Below are 23,886 nucleotides of genomic sequence, written 5' to 3' on the forward strand. Positions count from 1 at the left end.
GGACAAGCGCGTCAGGGCCTTGTCCACAGTGGGTGGTGATTCCCAAATCTCCCTGTCCTGCTTAGGGAAGGGGTATGCCATATAAATTCTTTTGGGGATCTGCGGTCTCTTTTCCGGAGTCTCCCAAGCTTTTCCAAAGAAATCATTTAATTCATGAGATGTGGGAAAGTTAATAATCTGTTTCTTTTCCTTAAACATGTGTACCCTTGTGTCGGGATCGAGGGTTCATCCTCAATATGCAACACATCCCTTATTGCCACAATCATACACTGAATGGTTTTAGTCACCCTAGGGTGCAATTTTACTTCGTCGTAGTCGACACTGGAATCAGAATCCGTGTCGGTAGTAGTGTCTTGTGTTAAGGGACGCTTTTGAGACCCCGACGGGCCCTGTGAGTCGGTCCAATCCGAGGATTGACCCCCTGATGTCCCCCCTAATTCAGCCTTATCAAGCCTTTTATGTAAAGATGCCACACTTGCATTCAACATATGCCACATGTCCATCCAATCTGGAGTCGGCACAACCGACGGGGACACACCACTCATTTGCTCCACCTCCTCCTTGGAGAAGCCTTCCGCCTCAGACATGTCGACACACACGTACCGACACCCCACACACACAGGGATTAACCTATAAGGGGACAAAACCCCAACCAGGCCCTAAGGAGGGACAGAGATAGAGTATGCCAGCACACACCAACGCTTAAAAACACTGGAAAAATTATGACCAGATAGCGCTTTTCTATATATAATATATCAATTCCCACTCACTGCGTCGCTAATGTGCCCCCCTCCTCTTTTTTCCAGCCTGTGAAGTTCAGCAGGGGAGAGACCAGGGAGCCAGCGTTTTCCTCATGCAGTCTCTGTGGAGAAAATGGCGCTGGTTAGTGCTGAGGATCAAGCCCCGCCCACCCGACGGCGGGCTTCGGTCCCAGTGATTTTTCCATGAAAATGGAGGGGGATCTTAGATTTACTGCCTCCGCAGCCTCATCTATCTGCATTTGGCCAAATGTGAGGTTTATTGCTGCCCAGGGCGCCGCCCGCCCCCCCCCCCGAGCCCTGCACCCTTCAGTACTGCTCTGTGTGTGTGTGTGACTGGGAGCACTGGCGCGCCCTTACCTCATGAAGATCTGATGTCTTCTGCCGCCTAAGATGTCTTCTGCCTTCTCACCCGGCTTCTTTCTTCGGCATCTGTGAGGAGGACGGCGGCGCGGCTCCGGGACGAACCCCAGGTGAGACCTGTGTTCCGACTCCCTCTGGAGCTAATGGTGTCCAGTAGCCTTAGAAGCAGTGCCCAACTTGACAAGCCAGCTCTGCTTCTCTCTCCTCGGTCCCACGATGCAGGGAGCCTGTTGCCAACAGGACTCCCTGAAAATAAAAAACCTAACAAAATTCTTCTTCAACAGAAAACTCTGGAGAGCTCTCTGCAGTGCACCCATTCTCCTCTGGGCACAAGATCTAACTGAGGTCTGGAGGAGGGGCATAGAGGGAGGAGCCAGTGCACACCCATAGTCAAAGTTCTTTTTAGGTGCCCTATCTCCTGCGGAGCCCGTCTATACCCCATGGTCCTTAGGAAGTCCCCAGCATCCTCTAGGAAGTAAGAGAAAGCAACTTTAATTAATTGCCTGTTAATTAGAAAATTCCTCAAGGGCTAGTTGGAACATCCGGGAACATTAGTGACAGCTGGATGACAATATATCAGGACAAGACATAAGGATTCAGCTGGAGAAACCCTGCAGCCTCATACATTCCATAATTCATTATAATGCTAAAGAGGACGATACCTCCCACATGGCAATGCTGCCCCCACAGCACACTCGCGCTTTCTGTCCTAGCGGCTGGGTGATACCAAGGCTCCCATGTCTGCTGAGCCAATATATTGCAGCTGTACAACACTTACCACACTGCAACTGTGCTCAACACATACTACACCTGCTGACACAGCCATAATGTATACATCACCTAGTGACACAGCCATAATGTATACACCACCTAGTGACACAGCCTCAATATATACACCACTTAGCGACACAGCCACAATGTATACACCACCTAGTGACACAGCCACAATGTATACACCACCTAGTGACACAGCCTCAATATATACACCACCTAGTGACACAGCCACAATATATACACCACCTAGTGGCACAGCCACAATATATACACCACCTAGTGACACAGCCATAATGTATATCCCACCTAGTGACACAGCTATAATGTATACACCACCTAGTGACACAGCCATAATGTATACACCACCTAGTGACACAGCCACAATGTATACACCACCTAGTGACACAGCCACAATGTATACACCAGATAGTGACACAGCTATAATGTATACACCACCTAGTGACACAGCCACAATGTATACACCAGCTAGTGACACAGCCATAATGTATACACCACCTAGTGACACAGCCATAATGTATTCACCACCTAGTGACACAGCCACAATGTATACACCACCTAGTGACACAGCTATAATGTATACACCACCTAGTGACACAGCTATTATGTATACACCACCTAGTGACACAGCCACAATGTATACACCACCTAGTGACACAGCCACAATGTATACACCACCTAGTGACACAGCCACAATGTATACACCACCTAGTGACACAGCCACAATGTATACACCAGATAGTGACACAGCTATAATGTATACACCAGATAGTGACACAGCTATAATGTATACACCACCTAGTGACACAGCCATAATGTATACACCACCTAGTGACACAGCCACAATGTATACACCACCTAGTGACACAGCCACAATGTATACACCAGATAGTGACACAGCTATAATGTATACACCACCTAGTGACACAGCCACAATGTATACACCAGCTAGTGACACAGCCATAATGTATACACCACCTAGTGACACAGCCATAATGTATACACCAGCTAGTGACACAGCCACAATGTATACACCAGCTAGTGACACAGCCATAATGTATACACCAGCTAGTGACACAGCCATAATGTATACACCAGCTAGTGACACAGCCATAATGTATACACCACCTAGTGACACAGCCATAATGTATACACCACCTAGTGACACAGCCATAATGTATACACCACCTAGTGACACAGCCATAATGTATACACCACCTAGTGACACAGCCACAATGTATACACCAGATAGTGACACAGCTATAATGTATACACCAGATAGTGACACAGCTATAATGTATACACCACCTAGTGACACAGCCATAATGTATACACCAGCTAGTGACACAGCCATAATGTATACACCACCTAGTGACACAGCCATAATGTATACACCACCTAGTGACACAGCCACAATGTATACACCAGATAGTGACACAGCTATAATGTATACACCAGATAGTGACACAGCTATAATGTATACACCACCTAGTGACACAGCCACAATGTATACACCAGATAGTGACACAGCCATAATGTATACACCACCTAGTGACACAGCCATAATGTATTCACCACCTAGTGACACAGCCACAATGTATACACCACCTAGTGACACAGCTATAATGTATACACCACCTAGTGACACAGCTATAATGTATACACCACCTAGTGACACAGCCACAATGTATACACCAGCTAGTGACACAGCCACAATGTATACACCACCTAGTGACACAGCCATAATGTATACACCAGCTAGTGACAAAAGCCATAATGTATACACCACCTAGTGACACAGCTATAATGTATACACCACCTAGTGACACAGCCATAATGTATACACCACCTAGTGACACAGCCATAATGTATACACCAGCTAGTGACACAGCCATAATGTATACACCACCTAGTGACACAGCCACAATGTATACACCACCTAGTGACACAGCTATAATGTATACACCACCTAGTGACACAGCCACAATGTATACACCAGCTAGTTACACAGCTATAATGTATACACCACCTAGTGACACAGCTATAATGTATACACCACCTAGTGACACAGCCATAATGTATACACCACCTAGTGACACAGCCATAATGTATACACCACCTAGTGACACAGCCATAATGTATACACCACCTAGTGACACAGCTATAATGTATACACCACCTAGTGACACAGCCATAATGTATACACCACCTAGTGACACAGCCACAATGTATACACCACCTAGTGACACAGCCACAATGTATACACCAGCTAGTGACACAGCCATAATGTATACACCACCTAGTGACACAACTATAATGTATACACCACCTAGTGACACAGCCATAATGTATACACCACCTAGTGACACAGCCATAATGTATACACCAGCTAGTGACACAGCCATAATGTATACACCAGCTAGTGACACAGCCATAATGTATACACCAGCTAGTGACACAGCCATAATGTATTCACCACCTAGTGACACAGCCACAATGTATACACCAGCTAGTGACACAGCCATAATGTATACACCACCTAGTGACACAGCTATAATGTATACATCAGCTAGTGACACAGCCACAATGTATACACCAGCTAGTGACACAGCCACAATGTATACACCACCTAGTGACACAGCCACAATGTATACATCAGCTAGTGACACAGCCACAATGTATACACCAGCTAGTGACACAGCTATAAAGTATACACCAGCTAGTGACACAACTATAATGTATACACCACCTAGTGACACAGCTATAATGTATACGCCAGCTAGTGACACAGCCATAATGTATACACCACCTAGTGACACAGCGACAATGTATACACCACCTAGTGACACAGCCACAATGTATACACCACCTAGTGACACAGCTATAATGTATATGCCACCTAGTGACACAGCTATAATGTATACACCACCTAGTGACACAGCTATAATGTATACACCACCTAGTGACACAGCCATAATGTATACACCACCTAGTGACACAGCCACAATGTATACACCACCTAGTGACACAGCCACAATGTATACACCAGATAGTGACACAGCTATAATGTATACACCAGATAGTGACACAGCTATAATGTATACACCACCTAGTGACACAGCCATAATGTATACACCACCTAGTGACACAGCCACAATGTATACACCACCTAGTGACACAGCCACAATGTATACACCAGATAGTGACACAGCTATAATGTATACACCACCTAGTGACACAGCCACAATGTATACACCAGCTAGTGACACAGCCATAATGTATACACCACCTAGTGACACAGCCATAATGTATACACCAGCTAGTGACACAGCCACAATGTATACACCAGCTAGTGACACAGCCACAATGTATACACCACCTAGTGACACAGCCATAATGTATTCACCACCTAGTGACACAGCCACAATGTATACACCAGCTAGTGACACAGCTATAATGTATACACCACCTAGTGACACAGCCACAATGTATACACCACCTAGTGACACAGCCATAATGTATACACCAGCTAGTGACACAGCCATAATGTATACACCACCTAGTGACACAGCTATAATGTATACACCAGCTAGTGACACAGCCATAATGTATACACCACCTAGTGACACAGCCATAATGTATACACCACCTAGTGACACAGCCACAATGTATACACCAGCTAGTGACACAGCCACAATGTATACACCAGCTAGTGACACAGCCATAATGTATACACCACCTAGTGACACAGCCATAATGTATTCACCACCTAGTGATACAGCCACAATGTATACACCAGCTAGTGACACAGCTATAATGTATACACCACCTAGTGACACAGCTATAATGTATACACCAGCTAGTGACACAGCCATAATGTATACACCACCTAGTGACACAGCCACAATGTATACATCACCTAGTGACACAGCCATAATGTATACACCAGCTAGTGACACAGCCATAATGTATACACCACCTAGTGACACAGCCATAATGTATACACCAGCTAGTGACACAGCCATAATGTATACACCACCTAGTGACACAGCCACAATGTATTCATCACCTAGTGACACAGCCATAATGTATACACCACCTAGTGACGGAGCTCCATGTATATACCATCTTAGGGCACAATTTCTATTACACTGAGCTCAATACAGCCAGGGAAACCTTGGGCTAAATCTACTAAGTGACGGGTTTGGTGTCATTTAGAACCCGCCGGAAAAAAACATCAATTGAGAGATACATTCATGTCACGTTGGTAGAATGTACTTAGTAGCGGTTTCAGTTTAGGAAGCGAAATCGCCGCTCAGCGGATGCAGTTCTAGAAGTGACAGCGCACTGTGGCAATCACTGTGGAATAGAAGCCACATAATCGCCATCACTGCGCATACCACTCGGAGCTGTGCCGGCTCTGTTCAGTTCTAAGTGTCTGGGGGTCCTCCCCAAATCAATACCCAGCTCTGGACCATGGGGAATATGGAGTGGGGGTCCCCCTATTTTCCAATAACCGATACCGGGCTGAACCAGCCAGGAGATAGCGCTACAGGAGGCAGATGCAGCACACGGTTACTACATAACTACTGGCTGCCAACACACCTGCAGCGGCATGATGCCACTTGGTGAACCACAAGGACCAGCATGCCTGGACATTAAGGGCTTGCTGGTCGGTGTAGCCCTTCTGTAAATTTGTATTAAACAACCATTTCCCCACATAGCCCTCATTCAACTCTTTATTACGGGTGTGTGGATCATTGGGTCGACAGTAAGTAGGTCGACCACAATTAGTCGACAGTGACTAGGTTGACGCGGTCATTAGGTCAACATGAGTGTTTTTTTAAATAGTTTTTTTGTGTTCTTTTCTTTGTAAAGTGACCGGGAACCCCAATTAGTGCACCGTGTCCGCGCGCCATGTTTCGGGCAAGGGGCCTCGCTACGCTACTGCTGCGCACGGCGCAGGTTACCGTCACCAATCATAGTCCGCGCGGATCGTAAAGTATGAACAAGTTAAAAAAAGTAAAATTTTTTTTTAAAAAACCCATATCGACCTTTGCCATGTCGACCAATAGCAGTCGACCTAAAGACCGGATACCCTTTCCTACACACAGAATCCTGGGATGAGGCCATCTTTGATCCATGGTCTGGGCAAAACAAAGAACCCAAAGAAGTGTCCCTTTGCAGCGCTGTGCCACAGAGTGACCGGCCACTCCCACCATTCTCCATAGAAATAAATGGAGACGTGCTGAGAGCGGAGAACTCATGTGATGACTCCATCCTAGACTCTGCTCTAGCTTGGCTTTAGTCCCGTCCAGACCTCAGTCACCACTACTACTCATCCTCCTGCCATTTACACAGCTCATCTTCTCCTCCTGCAATTTGGACTTTTCAGCTTCCACCTGACCAGGAGTGGCCTAGGCCACGTTCTAGAGACTACTTATACTCCATCTTGGCCTTTGCTCAAGCAAAACCTCATATACAGTAGGCCTCATCACAAGCCAGGCTTCAAGACTCCTGCACCACAGATGACAGAACTTGGCCTATTGTCTATTATACAGAGTGTATGCTGTTATGGGAAGGATCCGTACGTCTCATGTCTGTCCTCTCCATACTGTCCTGTCCTATGTGGAATGGTTACTGCCTGGCCGTGTAGCATTACTGGAGCCTGCAAGTCCATGTACCTGCTGTTCTCATGTGCTGCCTGGTCCCACCATCAGCCCCCAGCTCCCCGTCCTCTTCATGTTCTCCACCAGCCGTGTAACAGTGTAATACTGTATGTCTTCCTCCTTGCTTATTATAATGTTGTAAGGTAACACTTATTCCTATATGCTTTAAATGATATCATTTGGGCAATTCTGTTTCGTTATGTGCATAGTCTTAGAGCTAATTATACAGACACGAACTGAACCACGCACGGAAGGATAACGCTGCTTTTCCACAAGAAATGGAATAATTTTGGGGCCAATTATTTGTACTAAGCATCGCCAGTAAAGTATCTCGCACTACGCAATTTTTTTTTTTTTTTTAATTAGTTCAGCAAACAGCTTTTGGGTCATACACTTGGGAGAATATTCAGCAAAATCTATTAATCAAGAAGCCTCTGGAGGAGTAATGTGAGGATGCAGAACGCACCAATGACTGGATTATGTTCTGATTGTGTCTGGCACTATTTGGTAAATGTACAGCGTATTCAGAAATGATACAAATAAATGTGTAGTACAGCTACTGTATATGTAATGTAAGTCTTTGCTGTTCTATTATACCTCACACAATAACGAATCAGATGCATTTTACTCTAGAAAGGTTCCTGCTTAGCCGGGGACCCGCAGTCGTCACAGTTACTATTGGAGTACGGCTTGGGTACACCTTGCTGCCACCTCAGCATAGAGAGTACCTCTTCATCCTCCCATGGGACAGCCTCATGGAGTGCTGACGCTGGAGGTGCGGTGACATCTCCCCCAGGCCACTCTGTAGGCTTCCCTTTCTAGTCTGTTGCCTGGATCATTATTTCCTGGCTGTGACATAATAATGTGACCATGGATCATGGCAGAGACCTCTCTCACAGTGCAAATGTGTCTGTGTGATTGAGGCTGGATGTATGAGGCATCTCACGCTGCATGGCGTATTGAGGCTGGATGTATGAGGCATCTCTCGCTGCATGGCGTATTGAGGCTGGATGTAGGATTCATCTCTCGCTACGTGATGTATTGAGACTAGATGTATGAGGCATCTCTTGCTGCATGGTGTATTGAGGGTAGATGTATGAGGCATCTCTCGCTTCATGGCGTATTAAGGCTGGATGTATGAGGCATCTCCCGCTGCATGGGTAATGAGGCTGGATGTATGAGGCATCTCCCGCTGCATGGGTAATGAGGCTGGATGTATGAGGCATCTCTTGCTGCATGGTGTATTGAGAGTAGATGTATGAGGCACCTCTCGCTTCATGGTGTATTGAGGCTGGATGTATGAGGCATCTCTCGCTTCATGGTGTATTGAGACTAGATGTATGAGGCATCTCTTGCTGCATGGTGTATTGAGGGTAGATGTATGAGGCATCTCTCGCTTCATGGTGTATTGAGGGTAGATGTATGAGGCATCTCTCGCTTCATGGTGTATTGAGGGTAGATGTATGAGGCATCTCTCGCTTCATGGTGTATTGAGGCTGGATGTATGAGGCATCTCTTGCTGCATGGTGTATTGAGGGTAGATGTATGAGGCATCTCTCGCTTCATGGCGTATTAAGGCTGGATGTATGAGGCATCTCTCGCTTCATGGCGTATTAAGGCTGGATGTATGAGGCATCTCCCGCTGCATGGGTAATGAGGCTGGATGTATGAGGCATCTCTTGCTGCATGGTGTATTGAGGCTGGATGTATGAGGCATCTCTTGCTGCATGGTGTATTGAGGGTATATGTATGAGGCATCTCACACTGCATGGTGTATTGAGGGTAGATGTATGAGGCATCTCTCGCTTCATGGTGTATTGAGGGTAGATGTATGAGGCATCTCTCGCTTCATGTTGTATTGAGGGTAGATGTATGAGGCATCTCTCGCTTCATGGTGTATTGAGGCTGGATGTATGAGGCATCTCTTGCTGCATGGTGTATTGAGGGTGGATGTATGAGGCATCTCCCGCTGCATGGGTAATGAGGCTGGATGTATGAGGCATCTAGCGCTGCGTGGTGTATTGAGGCTGGATGTATGAGGCATCTCTTGCTGCATGGTGTATTGAGGCTGGATGTATGAGGCATCTCTTGCTGCATGGTGTATTGAGGGTATATGTATGAGGCATCTCACACTGCATGGTGTATTGAGGGTAGATGTATGAGGCATCTCTCGCTTCATGGTGTATTGAAGGTAGATGTATGAGGCATCTCTCGCTTCATGTTGTATTGAGGGTAGATGTATGAGGCATCTCTCGCTTCATGGTGTATTGAGGCTGGATGTATGAGGCATCTCTTGCTGCATGGTGTATTGAGGGTGGATGTATGAGGCATCTCCCGCTGCATGGGTAATGAGGCTGGATGTATGAGGCATCTAGCGCTGCGTGGTGTATTGAGGCTGGATGTATGAGGCATCTCGTGCTGCATGGTGTATTGAGGCTGGATGTATGAGGCATCTCGATCCTGTATTATTTCTTTTTGGATCACATTTTGCTGACCAGGCTGGAGCAGAATCACATTATGCCCCCGGCTGTAATATCCCACCCCAGACTGGCACAGCCCAGAGCTATTTCCCTCTTGTGTACAGAGGCCACACAACTAATGGTGACCAGGTCAGGGTACAGCACTGGTGCCAGTTACTAACTAACGGGTATGTTGGCTGTTTTATTACTACTGTTCATAGAAAACGGACATTTGGAAGGATGACTTTGGCAATATGCAGTGACTGGTACTACAAGCATGGCAGCATTGCAGATTTATCAAGTATTATATTGCAATGCAAGACCGGAACTCAGAACTGGCACAATGAATCTACACTATGACACGCTGGGTGTCACCTGGACGCCTGCTACACATGTCGACAGTAAAATGGCTGAATATCTAAACGCCAATTATCTGGACACAATCTACGGTAACCAAACATATAATTATATGATATAGTAAACTGTATCTTAAAATGAAGAAAGAAAACCCATACTGTACATAGTTTAACATACAGACTGATTATCCGTGTTATCCACCATCTCAATTCATTTGGATAATCTGAATTTTACAGTATATATCTCAGAGAGAGAGAGAGAGAGAGAGAGAGAGAGAGAGAAGAGGGAAAGGATATGAGAGAGATAGAGAGAGAGAGGAAGAGAGAGGGAGAGGATGAGGATAAGAGAGAGATGAGAGAGAAGAGGGAGAGGATGAGGGAGAGGATGAGAGAGAGAAGAGGGAGAGAGAGAGGATGAGGGAGGGAGAGAGAAGAGGGAGAGGATGAGGGAGAGAGAGAGAAGAGGGAGAGGATGAGGGAGAGAGAGAAGAGGGAGAGGATGAGAGAGAGAGAAGAGGGAGAGGATGAGAGAGAGAGAGAGAGAGAGAGAAGAGAAGAGGGAGAGGATGAGAGAGAGAAGAGGGAGAGGATGAGAGAGAGAGAGAGAGAGAGAGAGAGAGAGAGAGAGAGAGGAGGGAGAGAGAGAAGAGGGAGAGGATGAGAGAGAGAGAGAGAGAGAGAGAGAGAAAGAGGGAGAGGAAGAGAGAGGGAGAGGATGAGGGAGAGGATGAGGGAGAGATAAGAGGGAGAGAAAGAGAAGAGGGAGAGGATGAGGGAGAGATAAGAGGGAGAGAAAGAGAAGAGGGAGAGGATGAGGGAGAGGGAGAGAAGAGGGAGAGGATGAGGGAGAGGGAGAGAAGAGGGAGAGGGAGAGAAGAGGGAGAGGATGAGGGAGAGAGAGAGAGAGAGAGAAGAGGGAGAGGATGAGAGAGGGAGAGGATGAGAGAGAGAGAGAAGAGGGAGAGGATGAGAGAGGGAGAGGATGAGAGAGAGAGAGAAGAGGGAGAGGATGAGAGAGAGAGAGAAGAGGGAGAGGATGAGAGAGAGAGAAGAGGGAGAGGATGAGAGAGAGAGAAGAGGGAGAGGATGAGAGAGAGAAGAGGGAGAGGATGAGAGAGAAGAGGGAGAGGATGAGAGAGAGAGAAGAGGGAGAGGATGAGAGAGAGAAGAGGGAGAGGATGAGAGAGAGAGAGAGAGAGAGAGAGAGAGAAGAGGGAGAGGATGAGAGAGAGAAGAGGGAGAGGATGAGAGAGATGAGAGAGAAGAGGGAGAGGATGAGGGAGAGAGAGAGAAGAGGGAGAGGATGAGAGAGATGAGAGAGAAGAGGGAGAGGATGAGGGAGAGAGAGAGAAGAGGGAGAGGATGAGGGAGAGAGAGAGAAGAGGGAGAGGATGAGAGAGAGAAGAGGGAGAGGATGAGAGAGAAGAGGGAGAGGATGAGAGAGAGAGAGAGAGAGAGAGAGAGAGAGAGAGAGAGAAGACGGAGAGAGAGAAGACGGAGAGAGAGAAGAGGGAGAGGATGAGAGAGAGAGAGAGAGAAAGAGGGAGAGGAAGAGAGGGAGAGGATGAGGGAGAGGATGAGAGAGAGAAGAGGGAGAGGATGAGAGAGAGAAGAGGGAGAGGATGAGGGAGAGAGAAGAGGGAGAGAGAGAGAAGAGGGAGAGGATGAGGGAGAGAGAGAAGAGGGAGAGGATGAGAGAGGGAGAGGATGAGAGAGAGAGAGAAGAGGGAGAGGATGAGAGAGAGAGAAGAGGGAGAGGATGAGAGAGAGAGAGAAGAGGGAGAGGATGAGAGAGAGAGAGAAGAGGGAGAGGATGAGAGAGAGAAGAGGGAGAGGATGAGAGAGAGAGAGAAGAGGGAGAGGATGAGAGAGAGAGAGAAGAGGGAGAGGATGAGAGAGAAGAGGGAGAGGATGAGAGAGAGAGAAGAGGGAGAGGATGAGAGAGAGAGAAGAGGGAGAGGATGAGAGAGAGAGAAGAGAGAGAGAGAAGAGGGAGAGGATGAGAGAGAAGAGGGAGAGGATGAGGGAGAGAGAGAGAAGAGGGAGAGGATGAGGGAGAGAGAGAGATGAGGGAGAGAGAGAAGAGGGAGAGGATGAGAGAGAGAGAGAGAGAAGAGGGAGAGGATATGAGAGAGAGAGAAGAGGGAGAGGATGAGAGAGAGAGAAGAGGGAGAGGATGAGAGAGAAGGGGGAGAGGATGAGAGAGAGAGAAGAGGGAGAGGATGAGAGAGAAGGGGGAGAGGATGAGAAAGAGGAGGGAGAGGATGAGAGAGAGAGAGAGAGAGAGAGAGAGAGAGAGAGAGGAGGGAGAGGATGAGAGAAAAGAGGGAGAGGATGAGAGAAAAGAGGGAAAGGATGAGAGAGATGAGGGAAAGGATGAGAGAGATGAGGGAAAGGATGAGAGAAAAGAGGGAAAGGATGAGAGAGAAGAGGGAAAGGATGAAAGAGGAGAGAGATGAGGGAAAGGATGAGCGAGTAGAGGGAAAGGATGAGAAAGAAGAAGAGGATGAGAGAGAAGAAGAGGATGAGAGAGAAGAAGGAAAGGATGAGAGATAGAAGAGGGAAAGAATGAGAGATAGAAGAGGGAAAGAATGAGAGATAGAAGAGGGAAAGGATGAGAGATAGAAGAGGGAAAGGATGAGAGAAAGAAGGAGAGAAGAGGGAGAGGATGACAGAGAGGATAAGAGAGAGAGAGAGAGAGAAGAGGGAAAGGATGAGAGAAAGAAGGAGAGAAGAGGGAGAGGATGACAGAGAGGATAAGAGAGAGAGAGAGAGAGAGAGAGAGAGAGAGAGAGAGAAGAGGGAGAGGATGAGAGAGAGAAGAGGGAGAGGGAGAGAGAGAAGAGAGAGAGAGAGAAGAGGGAGAGGGATAGGGAGAGAGAGAGGATGAGAGAGAAGAGGGAAAGGATGAAAGAGAACAGAGAGATGAGGGAGAGAGAAGTGGGAGAGGATGAGAGAGAGAGAGAGAAGGGAAAGGATGAGAGAAAAGAGGGAAAGGATGAGCGAGTAGAGGGAAAGGATGAGCGAGTAGAGGGAAAGGATGAGCGAGTAGAGGGAAAGGATGAGCGAGTAGAGGGAAAGGATGAAAGAGAAGAGAGATGAGGGGAAAAAATGAGAGAAGAGGGAGAGGATGAGAGAGAAGAGGGAAAGGATGAAAGAGAATAGAGAGGTGAGGGAAAGGATTAGAGAGTTGAGGGAAAGGATGATAGAGGTGAGGGAAAGGATGAGAGAGTTGAGGGAAAGGATGAGAGAGGTGAGGGAAAGGATGAGAGAGGTGAGGGAAAGGATGAGAGAGGTGAGGGAAAGGATGAGAGAGGTGAGGGAAAGGATGAGAGAGATGGGGGAAAGGATGAGAGAGATGGGGGAAAGGATGAGAGAGATGGGGGAAAGGATGAGAGAGATGGGGGAAAGGATGAGAGAGATGGGGGAAAGGATGAGATAGAAGAGGGAAAGGATGAGAGAGAAGAGGGAAAGGATGAAAGAGAATAAAGAGGTGAGGGAAAGGATGAGAGAGATGAGGGAAAGGATGAGAGAGATGAGGGAAAGGATGAGAGAGATGAGGGAAAGGATGAGAGAGATGAGGGAAAGGATGAGAGAAAAGAGGGAAAGGATGAGAGAAAAGAGGGAAAGGATGAGAGAAAAGAGGGAAAGGATGAGAGAGAGGAGATGAGGGAAAGGATGAGCGAGTAGAGGGAAAGGATGAAAGAGAAGAGAGAAAGGAGAGAAGGAAAATATGAGAAAGAGAAGAGATATGAGGGAAAGGATGAGAGAGAAGAAGAGGATGAGAGAGAAGAAGGAAAGGATGAGAGATAGAAGAGGGAAAGGATGAGAGAGAGAAGAGGGAGAGGATGATGGAGAGGATGAAAGAGAGAGAGAGAGAAGAGGGAGAGGATGACGGAGAGGATGAGAGAGAGAGAGAGAGAGAGAGAGAGAGAAGAGGGAGAGAGAAGAGGGAGAGGATGAGAGAAAAGAGGGAGAGGATGAGAGAAAAGAGGGAAAGGATGAGAGAAAAGAGGGAAAATAAGATTTTACTCACCGGTAAATCTATTACTCGTAGTCCGTAGTGGATGCTGGGAACTCCGTAAGGACCATGGGGAATAGACGGCTCCGCAGGAGACTGGGCACATCTAAAGAAAGAATTAGGACTATCTGGTGTGCACTGGCTCCTCCCCCTATGACCCTCCTCCAAGCCTCAGTTAGGACACTGTGCCCGGAAGAGCTGACACAATAAGGAAGGATTTTGAATCCCGGGTAAGACTCATACCAGCCACACCAATCACACCGTATAACTCGTGATAGGAACCCCGGTTAACAGTATGATAACAAAAGGAGCCTCTGAACAGATGGCTCGCAATAATAACCCGATTTGTGTAACAATAACTATTTACAAGTATTGCAGACAATCCGCACTTGGGATGGGCGCCCAGCATCCACTACGGACTACGAGAAATAGAATTACCGGTGAGTAAATTCTTATTTTCTCTGACGTCCTAGTGGATGGTGGGAACTCCGTAAGGACCATGGGGATTATACCAAAGCTCCCAAACAGGCGGGAGAGTGCGGACGACTCTGCAACACCGAATGAGAGAACTCCAGGTCCTCCTCAGCCAGGGTATCAAATTTGTATAATTTTGCAAACGTGTTTGACCCTGACCAAGTAGCAGCTCGGCAAAGTTGTAAAGCCGAGACCCCTCGGGCAGCCGCCCAAGATGAGCCCACCTTCCTTGTGGAATGGGCTATTACAGATTAAGGCTGCGGTAGTCCTACCGCAGAATGCGCAAGCTGAATAGTGCTACAAATCCAGCGCGCAATAGTCTGCTTAGAAGCAGGAGCACCCAGTTTGTTGGGTGCATACAGGATAAACAGCGAGTCAGTTTTCCTGACTCCAGCCGTCCTGGAACATAAATTTTCAGGGCCCTGACTACGTCCAGTAACTTGGAATCCTCCAAGTTCCCAGTAGCCGCAGGCACCACAATAGGCTAGTTCAAGTGAAACGCTGATACCACCTTCGGGAGAAACTGAGGACGAGTCCTCAATTCTGCCCTATCCATATGGAAAATCAGATAAGGGCTTTTATAGGACAAAGCCGCCAATTCTGACACACGCCTGGCCGAAGCCAGGGCCAACAGCATGACCACTTTCCACGTGAGATATTTAAAATCCACAGTCTTAAGTGGTTCAAACCAATGTGATTTCAGGAACTCCAAAACCACATTGAGATCCCAAGGTGCCACTGGGGGCACAAAAGGAGGCTGAATATGCAGAACTCCCTTGACAAAAGTCTGAACTTCAGGCAGGGAAGCCAGTTCTTTCTGGAAGAAAATCGACAGGGCCGAAATCTGGACCTTAATGGACCCCAATTTGAGGCCCAACGTCACCCCTGTTTGCAGGAAATGCAGGAATCGACCTAGTTGAAATTCCTCCGTTGGGGCCTTCCTGGCCTCACACCCAGCAACCTATTTTCGCCAAATGCGGTGATAATGGTTTGCGGTGACATCCTTCCTGGCTTTGATCAGGGTAGGAATGACTTCCTCCGGAATACCCTTTTTCCTTCAGGATCCGGTGTTCAACCGCCATGCCGTCAAACGCAGCCGCGGTAAGTCTTGGAACAGACAGGGCCCCTGCTGCAGCAGGTCCTGTCTGAGCGGCAGAGGCCAAGGGTCCTCTGAAAGCATCTCTTGAAGTTCCGGGTACCAAGCTCTTCTTGGCCAATTCGGAACCACGAGTATAGTTTTCACTCCTCGCCTTCGTAGTATTCTCAGTACCTTGGGAATGAGAGGCAGAGGAGGAAACACATAAACCTACTGGTACACCCACGGTGTTACTAGAGCGTCCACAGCGATCGACTGAAGGTCCCTTGACCTGGCGCAATATCTTTTTAGCTTTTTTTTTGAGGCGGGACGCCATCATGTCCACCTGTGGTCTTTCCCACCGGTTTACCAGTATTTGGAAAACTTCTGGATGAAGTCCCCATTCTCCCGGGTGGAGGTCGTGCCTGCTGAGGAAGTCTGCTTCCCAGTCGTCCACTCCCGGAATGAACACTGCTGTCAGTGCTAACACATGATTTTCCGCCCATCGGAGAATTCTTGTGGCTTCTGCCATTGCCCTCCTGCTTCTTGTGCCGCCCTGTCTGTTTACATGGGCGACCGCCGTGATGTTGTCTGATTGGATCAGTACCGGCTGGTTCTGAAGCAGGGGCCTTGCTTGGCTTAGGGCATTGTAAATGGCCCTTAGCTCCAGAATATTTATGTGAAGCGAAATCTCCTGATTTGACCACAGTCCTTGGAAATTTCTTCCCTGTGTGACTGCCCCCAAGCCCCGAAGGCTGGCATCCGTGGTCACCAGGACCCAGTCCTGTATTCCGAATCTGCGGCCCTCTAGTAGATGAGCCCTCTGCAGCCACCACAGCAGAGACACCCTGGTCCTTGCCGACAGGGTTATCCGCTGTTGCATCTGGAGATGGGACCCGGACCATTTGTCCAACAGGTCCTACTGGAAAGTCCTTGCGTGGAACCTTCCGAATGGAATTGCTTCGTACGAAGCTACCATTTTTCCCAGGACTCGCGTGCATTGATGTACCGACACCTGTCCCGGTTTTAGGAGGTCTCTGACTAGAGATGACAACTCCTCGGCTTTTTCCACTGGAAGAAACACTTTTTTCTGGTCCGTGTCCAGAATCATTCCCAGGAACAGAAGACGTGTCGTCGGGACCAGCTGTGACTTTGGAATATTGAGAATCCAGCCGTGCTGTTGTAGCACTTCCCGAGAAAGTGCTACCCCCACTACCAACTGTTCTTTGGACCTCGCCTTTATCAGGAGATCGTCCAAGTACGGGATAATTAAAACTCCCTTCTTGCGAAGGAGTATCATCATTTCGGCCATTACCCTGGTACAGACCCTCGGTGCCGTGGATACCCCAAACGGCAGCGTCTGGACTGATAGTGACAGTCCTGTACCACAAATCTGAGGTACTCCTGGTGAGGGGGGTAAATGGGGACATGTAGGTACGCATCCTTGATGTCCAGGGAGACCATGTAATCCCCCTCCTCCAGGCTCGCAATAACCGCCCTGAGCGATTCCATCTTGAACTTGAACCTTTTGATATAAGTGTTCAAGGATTTTAAATTTAAGATGGGCCTCACCGAACCGTCCGGTTTCGGTACCACAAACATTGTGGAATAGTAACCCTTTCCTTGCTGAAGGAGGGGTACCTAGACAATCACTTGCTGTGAATACAGTTTCTGGATAGCCACCAACACTGCCTCCCTGATAGAGGGAGTTGCTGGTAAGGCAGATTTTAGAAAACGGCGGGGGGGGGGGGGGGGGGGGGGGATGTCTCGAATTCCAGCCTGTACCCCTGAGATACTACTTGAAGGATCCAGGGATCCACCTGTGAGAGAGCCCACTGTGTGCTGAAATTTCTGAGACGGGCCCCCACCGTACCCGGGTCCGCCTGTGAAGCCCCAGCGTCATGCTGTGGACTTACCGGACGCGGGGGAAACTGGCTGTATGCTGCAGCTTTTTTCCTCTACCTTTGCCTCTCGGCAGAAGGGATGCGCCTCGAGCCCTCTTGTGTTTATGGGGCCGAAAGGACTGTATTTGATAATACGGTGCTTTCTTTTGCTGTGGGGTAGCCTGTGGCAAAATGTCGATTTCCCAGCCGTAGCTGTGGAAACGAGGTCTGAAAGACCATCCCCAACAGTTCCACCCCTCAGCAAAATATTGTCCCTATCCAGGGTATCAATATTATCCGACAGGGAATCTGACCACGCAGCAGCAGCACTGCACATCCATGCTGATGCAATCGCTGGTCGTAATATAATGCCCGTGTGTGTATATATAGCTTTTAGGGTAGCTTCCTGCCTTCTATCAGCAGGATCCTTTAGGGCGGCCGTATCCGGAGACGGTAGTGCCACCTGTATTGATAAACGTGTAAGCGCTTTATCTACCCTAGGGGATGTTTCCCAACGTGACCTATCCTCTGGCGGGAAAGGGTACGCTGCCAATAACCGTTTAGAAATGATCAATTTCTTATCGGGGGAAGTCCAGGCTTCCTCACACACCTCATTTAATTCCTCAGATGCAGGAAAAACTACTGGTAGTTTTTTCTCACCGAACATAATAACCTTTTTTGTGGTACCTGGGGTACTATCAGAAATGTGTAATACATTTTTAATTGCCTCAATCATGTAACGGGTGGACCTATTGGAGGGTACACTAGTCTCATCGTCGTCGACACTGGAGTCGGTATCAGTGTCGACATCTGTGTCTGTCATCTGAGGTAGCGGGCGTTTTAAAGCCCCTGATGACATTTGAGACGCTGGAACAGTCACAAGCTGAGTAGCCGGCTGTCCTATGTCGTCAAACCTTTTATGTAAGGAGCTGACACTGTCACGTAATTCCTTCCATAAGTCCATCCAAACAGGTGTCGACCCCTCAGGGGGTGACAACACATTTACAGGCATTTGCTCTGCCTCCACATCATATTCCTCATCATACATGTCGACACAGCGGTACCGACACACAGCACACACACAGGGAATGCTCTGACAGAGGACAGGACCCCACAAAGCCCTTTGGGGAGACAGAGGGAGAGTATGCCAGCACACACCAGGGCGCTATATAACACTGGGATATCACTATACAGAGTGTTTTCCCCTATAGCTGCCTATAATATATATATACTGCGCCTAAATTTGTGCCCCCCCTCTCTTTTTTACCCTTTCTGTAGTGCAAGACTGCAGGGGAGAGCCAGGGAGCGATCCTTCCAGCGAAGCTGTGAGGGAAAATGGCGCCAGTGTGCTGAGGGAGATGGCTCCGCCCCTTTTTCGGTGGGCTTTCTCCCGCTATTTTAATATTTCTGGCAGGGGTTAATATACACCCATACAGCCTCTGGGGCTATATATGGTGTCAGTTTGCCAGCCAAGGTGTTATTTATTGCTGCTCAGGGCGCCCCCCCCCCCCAGCGCCCTGCACCCATCAGTGACCGAAGTGTGTGGTGTGCATGAGGAGCAATGGCGCACAGCTGCAGTGCTGTGCGCTACCTTGGAGAAGACAGAAGTCTTCAGCCGCCGATTTTCCGGACCTTCTTGCTTCTGGCTCTGTAAGGGGGACGGCGGCGCGGCTCCGGGAACGGACGACGAGGTCGGGTCCTGTGTGCGATCCCTCTGGAGCTAATGGTGTCCAGTAGCCTAAGAAGCCCAAGCTACCACCACTTAGGTAGGTTCGCTTCTTCTCCCCTTAGTCCCTCGGTGCAGTGAGCCTGTTGCCAGCAGGTCTCACTGTAAAATAAAAAACCTAAATTATACTTTCTTTCTAGGAGCTCAGGAGAGCCCCTAGTGTGCATCCAGCTCGGCCGGGCACAGAAATCTAACTGAGGCTTGGAGGAGGGTCATAGGGGGAGGAGCCAGTGCACACCAGATAGTCCTAATTCTTTCTTTAGATGTGCCCAGTCTCCTGCGGAGCCGTCTATTCCCCATGGTCCTTACGGAGTTCCCAGCATCCACTAGGACGTCAGAGAAAGGATGAGAGAAAAGAGGGAAAGGATGAGAGAAAAGAGGGAAAGGATGAGAGAGAGGAGAAAGATGAGGGAAAGGAGGAGAGAGATGAGGGAAAGGAGGAGAGAGATGAGGGAAAGGAGGAGAGAGATGAGGGAAAGGAGGAGCGAGTAGAGGGAAAGGATGAAAGAGGAGAGAGAGGATGATAGAGAGAGAAGAGGGAGAGGATGAGAGAGGTGAGGGAAAGGATGAGAGAGGTGAGGGAAAGGATGAGAGGTGAGGGAAAGGATGAGAGAGGTGAGGGAAAGGATGAGAGAGATGGGGGAAAGGATGAGAGAGATGGGGGAAAGGATGAGAGAGATGGGGGAAAGGATGAGAGAGATGAGGGAAAGGATGAGAGAAAAGAGGGAAAGGATGAGAGAAAAGAGGGAAGAGATGAGGGAAAGGATGAGAGAGAGGAGAGAGATGAGGGAAAGGATGAGCGAGTAGAGGGTAAGGAGGAGAGAGATGAGGGAGAGAGGAGGGAGAGAGATGAGGGAAAGGATGAGCGAGTAGAGGGAAAGGATGAGCGAGTAGAGGGAAAGGATGAGCGAGTAGAGGGAAAGGATGAGCGAGTAGAGGGAAAGGATGAGCGAGTAGAGGGAAAGGATGAGCGAGTAGAGGGAAAGGATGAGCGAGTAGAGGGAAAGGATGAGCGAGTAGAGGGAAAAGATGAGCGAGTAGAGGGAAAGGATGAGCGAGTAGAGGGAAAGGATGAGCGAGTAGAGGGAAAGGATGAGCGAGTAGAGGGAAAGGATGAGCGAGTAGAGGGAAAGGATGAGCGAGTAGAGGGAAAGGATGAGCGAGTAGAGGGAAAGGATGAGCGAGTAGAGGGAAAGGATGAGCGAGTAGAGGGAAAGGATGAGCGAGTAGAGGGAAAGGATGAGCGAGTAGAGGGAAAAGATGAGAGAGATGAGGGAAAGGATGAGCGAGTAGAGGGAAAGGATGAGAGAGATGAGGGAAAGGATGAGCGAGTAGAGGGAAAGGATGAGCGAGTAGAGGGAAAGGATGAGCGAGTAGAGGGAAAGGATGAGCGAGTAGAGGGAAAGGATGAGCGAGTAGAGGGAAAGGATGAGCGAGTAGAGGGAAAAGATGAGAGAGATGAGGGAAAGGATGAGCGAGTAGAGGGAAAGGATGAGCGAGTAGAGGGAAAGGATGAGCGAGTAGAGGGAAAGGATGAGCGAGTAGAGGGAAAGGATGAGCGAGTAGAGGGAAAGGATGAGCGAGTAGAGGGAAAAGATGAGCGAGTAGAGGGAAAGGATGAGCGAGTAGAGGGAAAGGATGAGCGAGTAGAGGGAAAGGATGAGCGAGTAGAGGGAAAGGATGAGCGAGTAGAGGGAAAGGATGAGCGAGTAGAGGGAAAGGATGAGCGAGTAGAGGGAAAGGATGAGCGAGTAGAGGGAAAGGATGAGCGAGTAGAGGGAAAGGATGAGCGAGTAGAGGGAAAGGATGAGCGAGTAGAGGGAAAGGATGAGCGAGTAGAGGGAAAGGATGAGCGAGTAGAGGAAAAGGATGAAAGAGAAGAGAGATGAGGGAAAGGATGAGAGAAGGAAAATATGAGAAAGAGAAGAGATATGAGGGAAAGGATGAGAGAGAAGAGGATGAGAGAGAAGAGGATGAGAGAGAATAAGAAAAGGATGAGAGAAAGAAGAGGGAAAGGATGAGAAAGAAGAGAGAGAGAGAAGAGAGAGAGAATAGGGAGAGGATGAGAGAGAAGAGAGAGATGAGGGAAAGAATGAGAGACGAGGGAGAGGATGATAGAGAGAAGAGGGAGAGGATGAGAGAGAAGAGGGAAAGGATGAAAGAGAATAGAGAGGTGAGGGAAAGGATGAGAGAGGTGAGGGAAAGGATGAGAGGGGTGAGGGAAAGCATGAGAGAGGTGAGGGAAAGGATGAGAGAGATGGGGGAAAGGATGAGAGAGATGGGGGAAAGGATGAGAGAGATGGGGGAAAGGATGAGAGAGATGGGGGAAAGGATGAGAGAAAAGAGGGAAAGGATGAGAGAAAAGAGGGAAAGGATGAGAGAAAAGAGGGAAAGGATGAGAGAAAAGAGGGAAAGGATGAGAGAAAAGAGGGAAAGGATGAGAGAAAAGAGGGAAAGGATGAGAGATGATAGAGATGAGGGAAAGGATGAGAGAGAGGAGAGATATGAGGGAAAGAATGAGAGAAGAGGGAGAGGATGAGAGAGAGAGAAGAGGGAGAGGATGAGAGAGAGAAGAGGGAGAGGATGAGAGAGAGAGAGAGAGAGAAGAGGGAGAGGATGAGAGAGAGAGAGAAGAGGGAGAGGATGAGAGAAAAGAGGGAGAGGATGAGAGAAAAGAGGGAGATGATGAGAGAAAAGAGGGAAAGGATGAGAGAGAAGAGGGAAAGGATGAGAGAAAAGAGGGAAAGGATGAGAGAAAAGAGGGAAAGGATGAGAGAAAAGAGGGAAAGGATGAGGGAGTAGAGGGAAAGGATGAGGGAGTAGAGGGAAAGGGTGAGAGAGAGGAGAGAGATGAGCGAGTAGAGGGAAAGGATGAAAGAGAAGAGAGAGATGAGGGAAAGAATGAGAGAAGAGGGAGAGGATGAGAGAGAGAGAAGAGGGAGAGGATGAGAGAGAGAGAAGAGGGAGAGGATGAGAGAGAAGAAAGAAGAGGGAGAGGATGAGAGAGAAGAAAGAAGAGGGAGAGGATGAGAGAGAAGAGGGAAAGGATGAAACAGAATAGAGAGGTGAGGGAAAGGATGAGAGAGGTGAGGGAAAGGATGAGAGAGGTGAGGGAAAGGATGAGAAAGGTGAAGGAAAGGATGAGAGAGGTGAGGGAAAGGATGAGAGAGATGAGGGAAAGGATGAGAGAGATGAGGGAAAGGATGAGCGAGTAGAGGGAAAGGATGAGGGAGTAGAGGGAAAGGATGAGGGAGTAGAGGGAAAGGATGAGGGAGTAGAGGGAAAGGATGAGGGAGTAGAGGGAAAGGATGAGGGAGTAGAGGGAAAGGATGAGCGAGTAGAGGGAAAGGATGAGCGAGTAGAGGGAAAGGATGAAAGAGAAGAGAGAGATGAGGGAAAGGATGAGAGAAGGAAAATATGAGAAAGAGAAGAGATATGAGGGAAAGGATGAGAGAGAAGAAGTAAAGGATAAGAGATAGAAGAGGGAACGGATGAGAGATAGAAGAGGGAAAGGATGAGAGAGAGAAGAGAAAGAGAAGAGGGAGAGGATGACGGAGAGGATAAGAGAGAGAGAGAAGAGGGAGAGAGAGAGAAGAGGGAGAGAGAGAGAAGAGGGAGAGCACGAGAGAGAGAAGAGGGAGAGGATGACGGAGAGGATAAGAGAGAGAGAGAAGAGGGAGAGAGAGAGAAGAGGGAGAGCACGAGAGAGAGAAGAGGGAGAGGATGACGGAGAGGATAAGAGAGAGGATGAGAGAGAGGATGAGAGAGAGAAGAGGGAGAGGGAGAGAGAGAGAGAGAAGAGGGAGAGGATGAGAGAGAAGAGGGGAAGGATGAAAGAGAGAAGAGGGAGAGGATGACGGAGAGGATAAGAGAGAGAGAGAAGAGGGAGAGAGAGAGAAGAGGGAGAGCACGAGAGAGAGAAGAGGGAGAGGATGACGGAGAGGATAAGAGAGAGAGAGAAGAGGGAGAGAGAGAGAAGAGGGAGAGCACGAGAGAGAGAAGAGGGAGAGGATGACGGAGAGGATAAGAGAGAGGATGAGAGAGAGGATGAGAGAGAGAAGAGGGAGAGGGAGAGGGAGAGAGAGAGAGAAGAGGGAGAGGATGAGAGAGAAGAGGGGAAGGATGAAAGAGAGAAGAGGGAGAGGATGACTGAGAGGATAAGAGAGAGGTAGAGGATGAGAAAGGGGCCCATGATTCAATGTGATCTGGGCACAATATTAGTAACGGGGGACAGAGACAGTGTGGGGGTACAGAGAAATAGGAGGTTACAGAGAATGAAGGGGGGCAGAAAGAATGAGGGGGAAATAGAG

At 48.5% G+C, this 23,886-nt stretch overlaps 2 protein-coding genes across 5 annotated transcripts in view; one reads left to right on the top strand and one right to left on the bottom strand.

The window, feature by feature from the left end:
• The window catches only part of ARHGAP39 (Rho GTPase activating protein 39), a 549,832-nt gene that overhangs the window by 229,758 nt on the left and 296,188 nt on the right, over positions 1-23,886 (bottom strand). The window lies entirely within an intron of this gene.
• On the top strand, positions 13,852-22,791 carry LOC134929708 (golgin subfamily A member 6-like protein 25). The gene is given in 4 exon segments (XM_063925287.1): positions 13,852-14,049; positions 20,182-21,432; positions 22,103-22,434; positions 22,653-22,791. Coding segments are annotated over 4 exon segments (1,920 nt in total).

The sequence above is a fragment of the Pseudophryne corroboree genome, chromosome 5 (assembly GCF_028390025.1).
Source record: "Pseudophryne corroboree isolate aPseCor3 chromosome 5, aPseCor3.hap2, whole genome shotgun sequence".
Taxonomy (NCBI): domain Eukaryota; kingdom Metazoa; phylum Chordata; class Amphibia; order Anura; family Myobatrachidae; genus Pseudophryne; species Pseudophryne corroboree.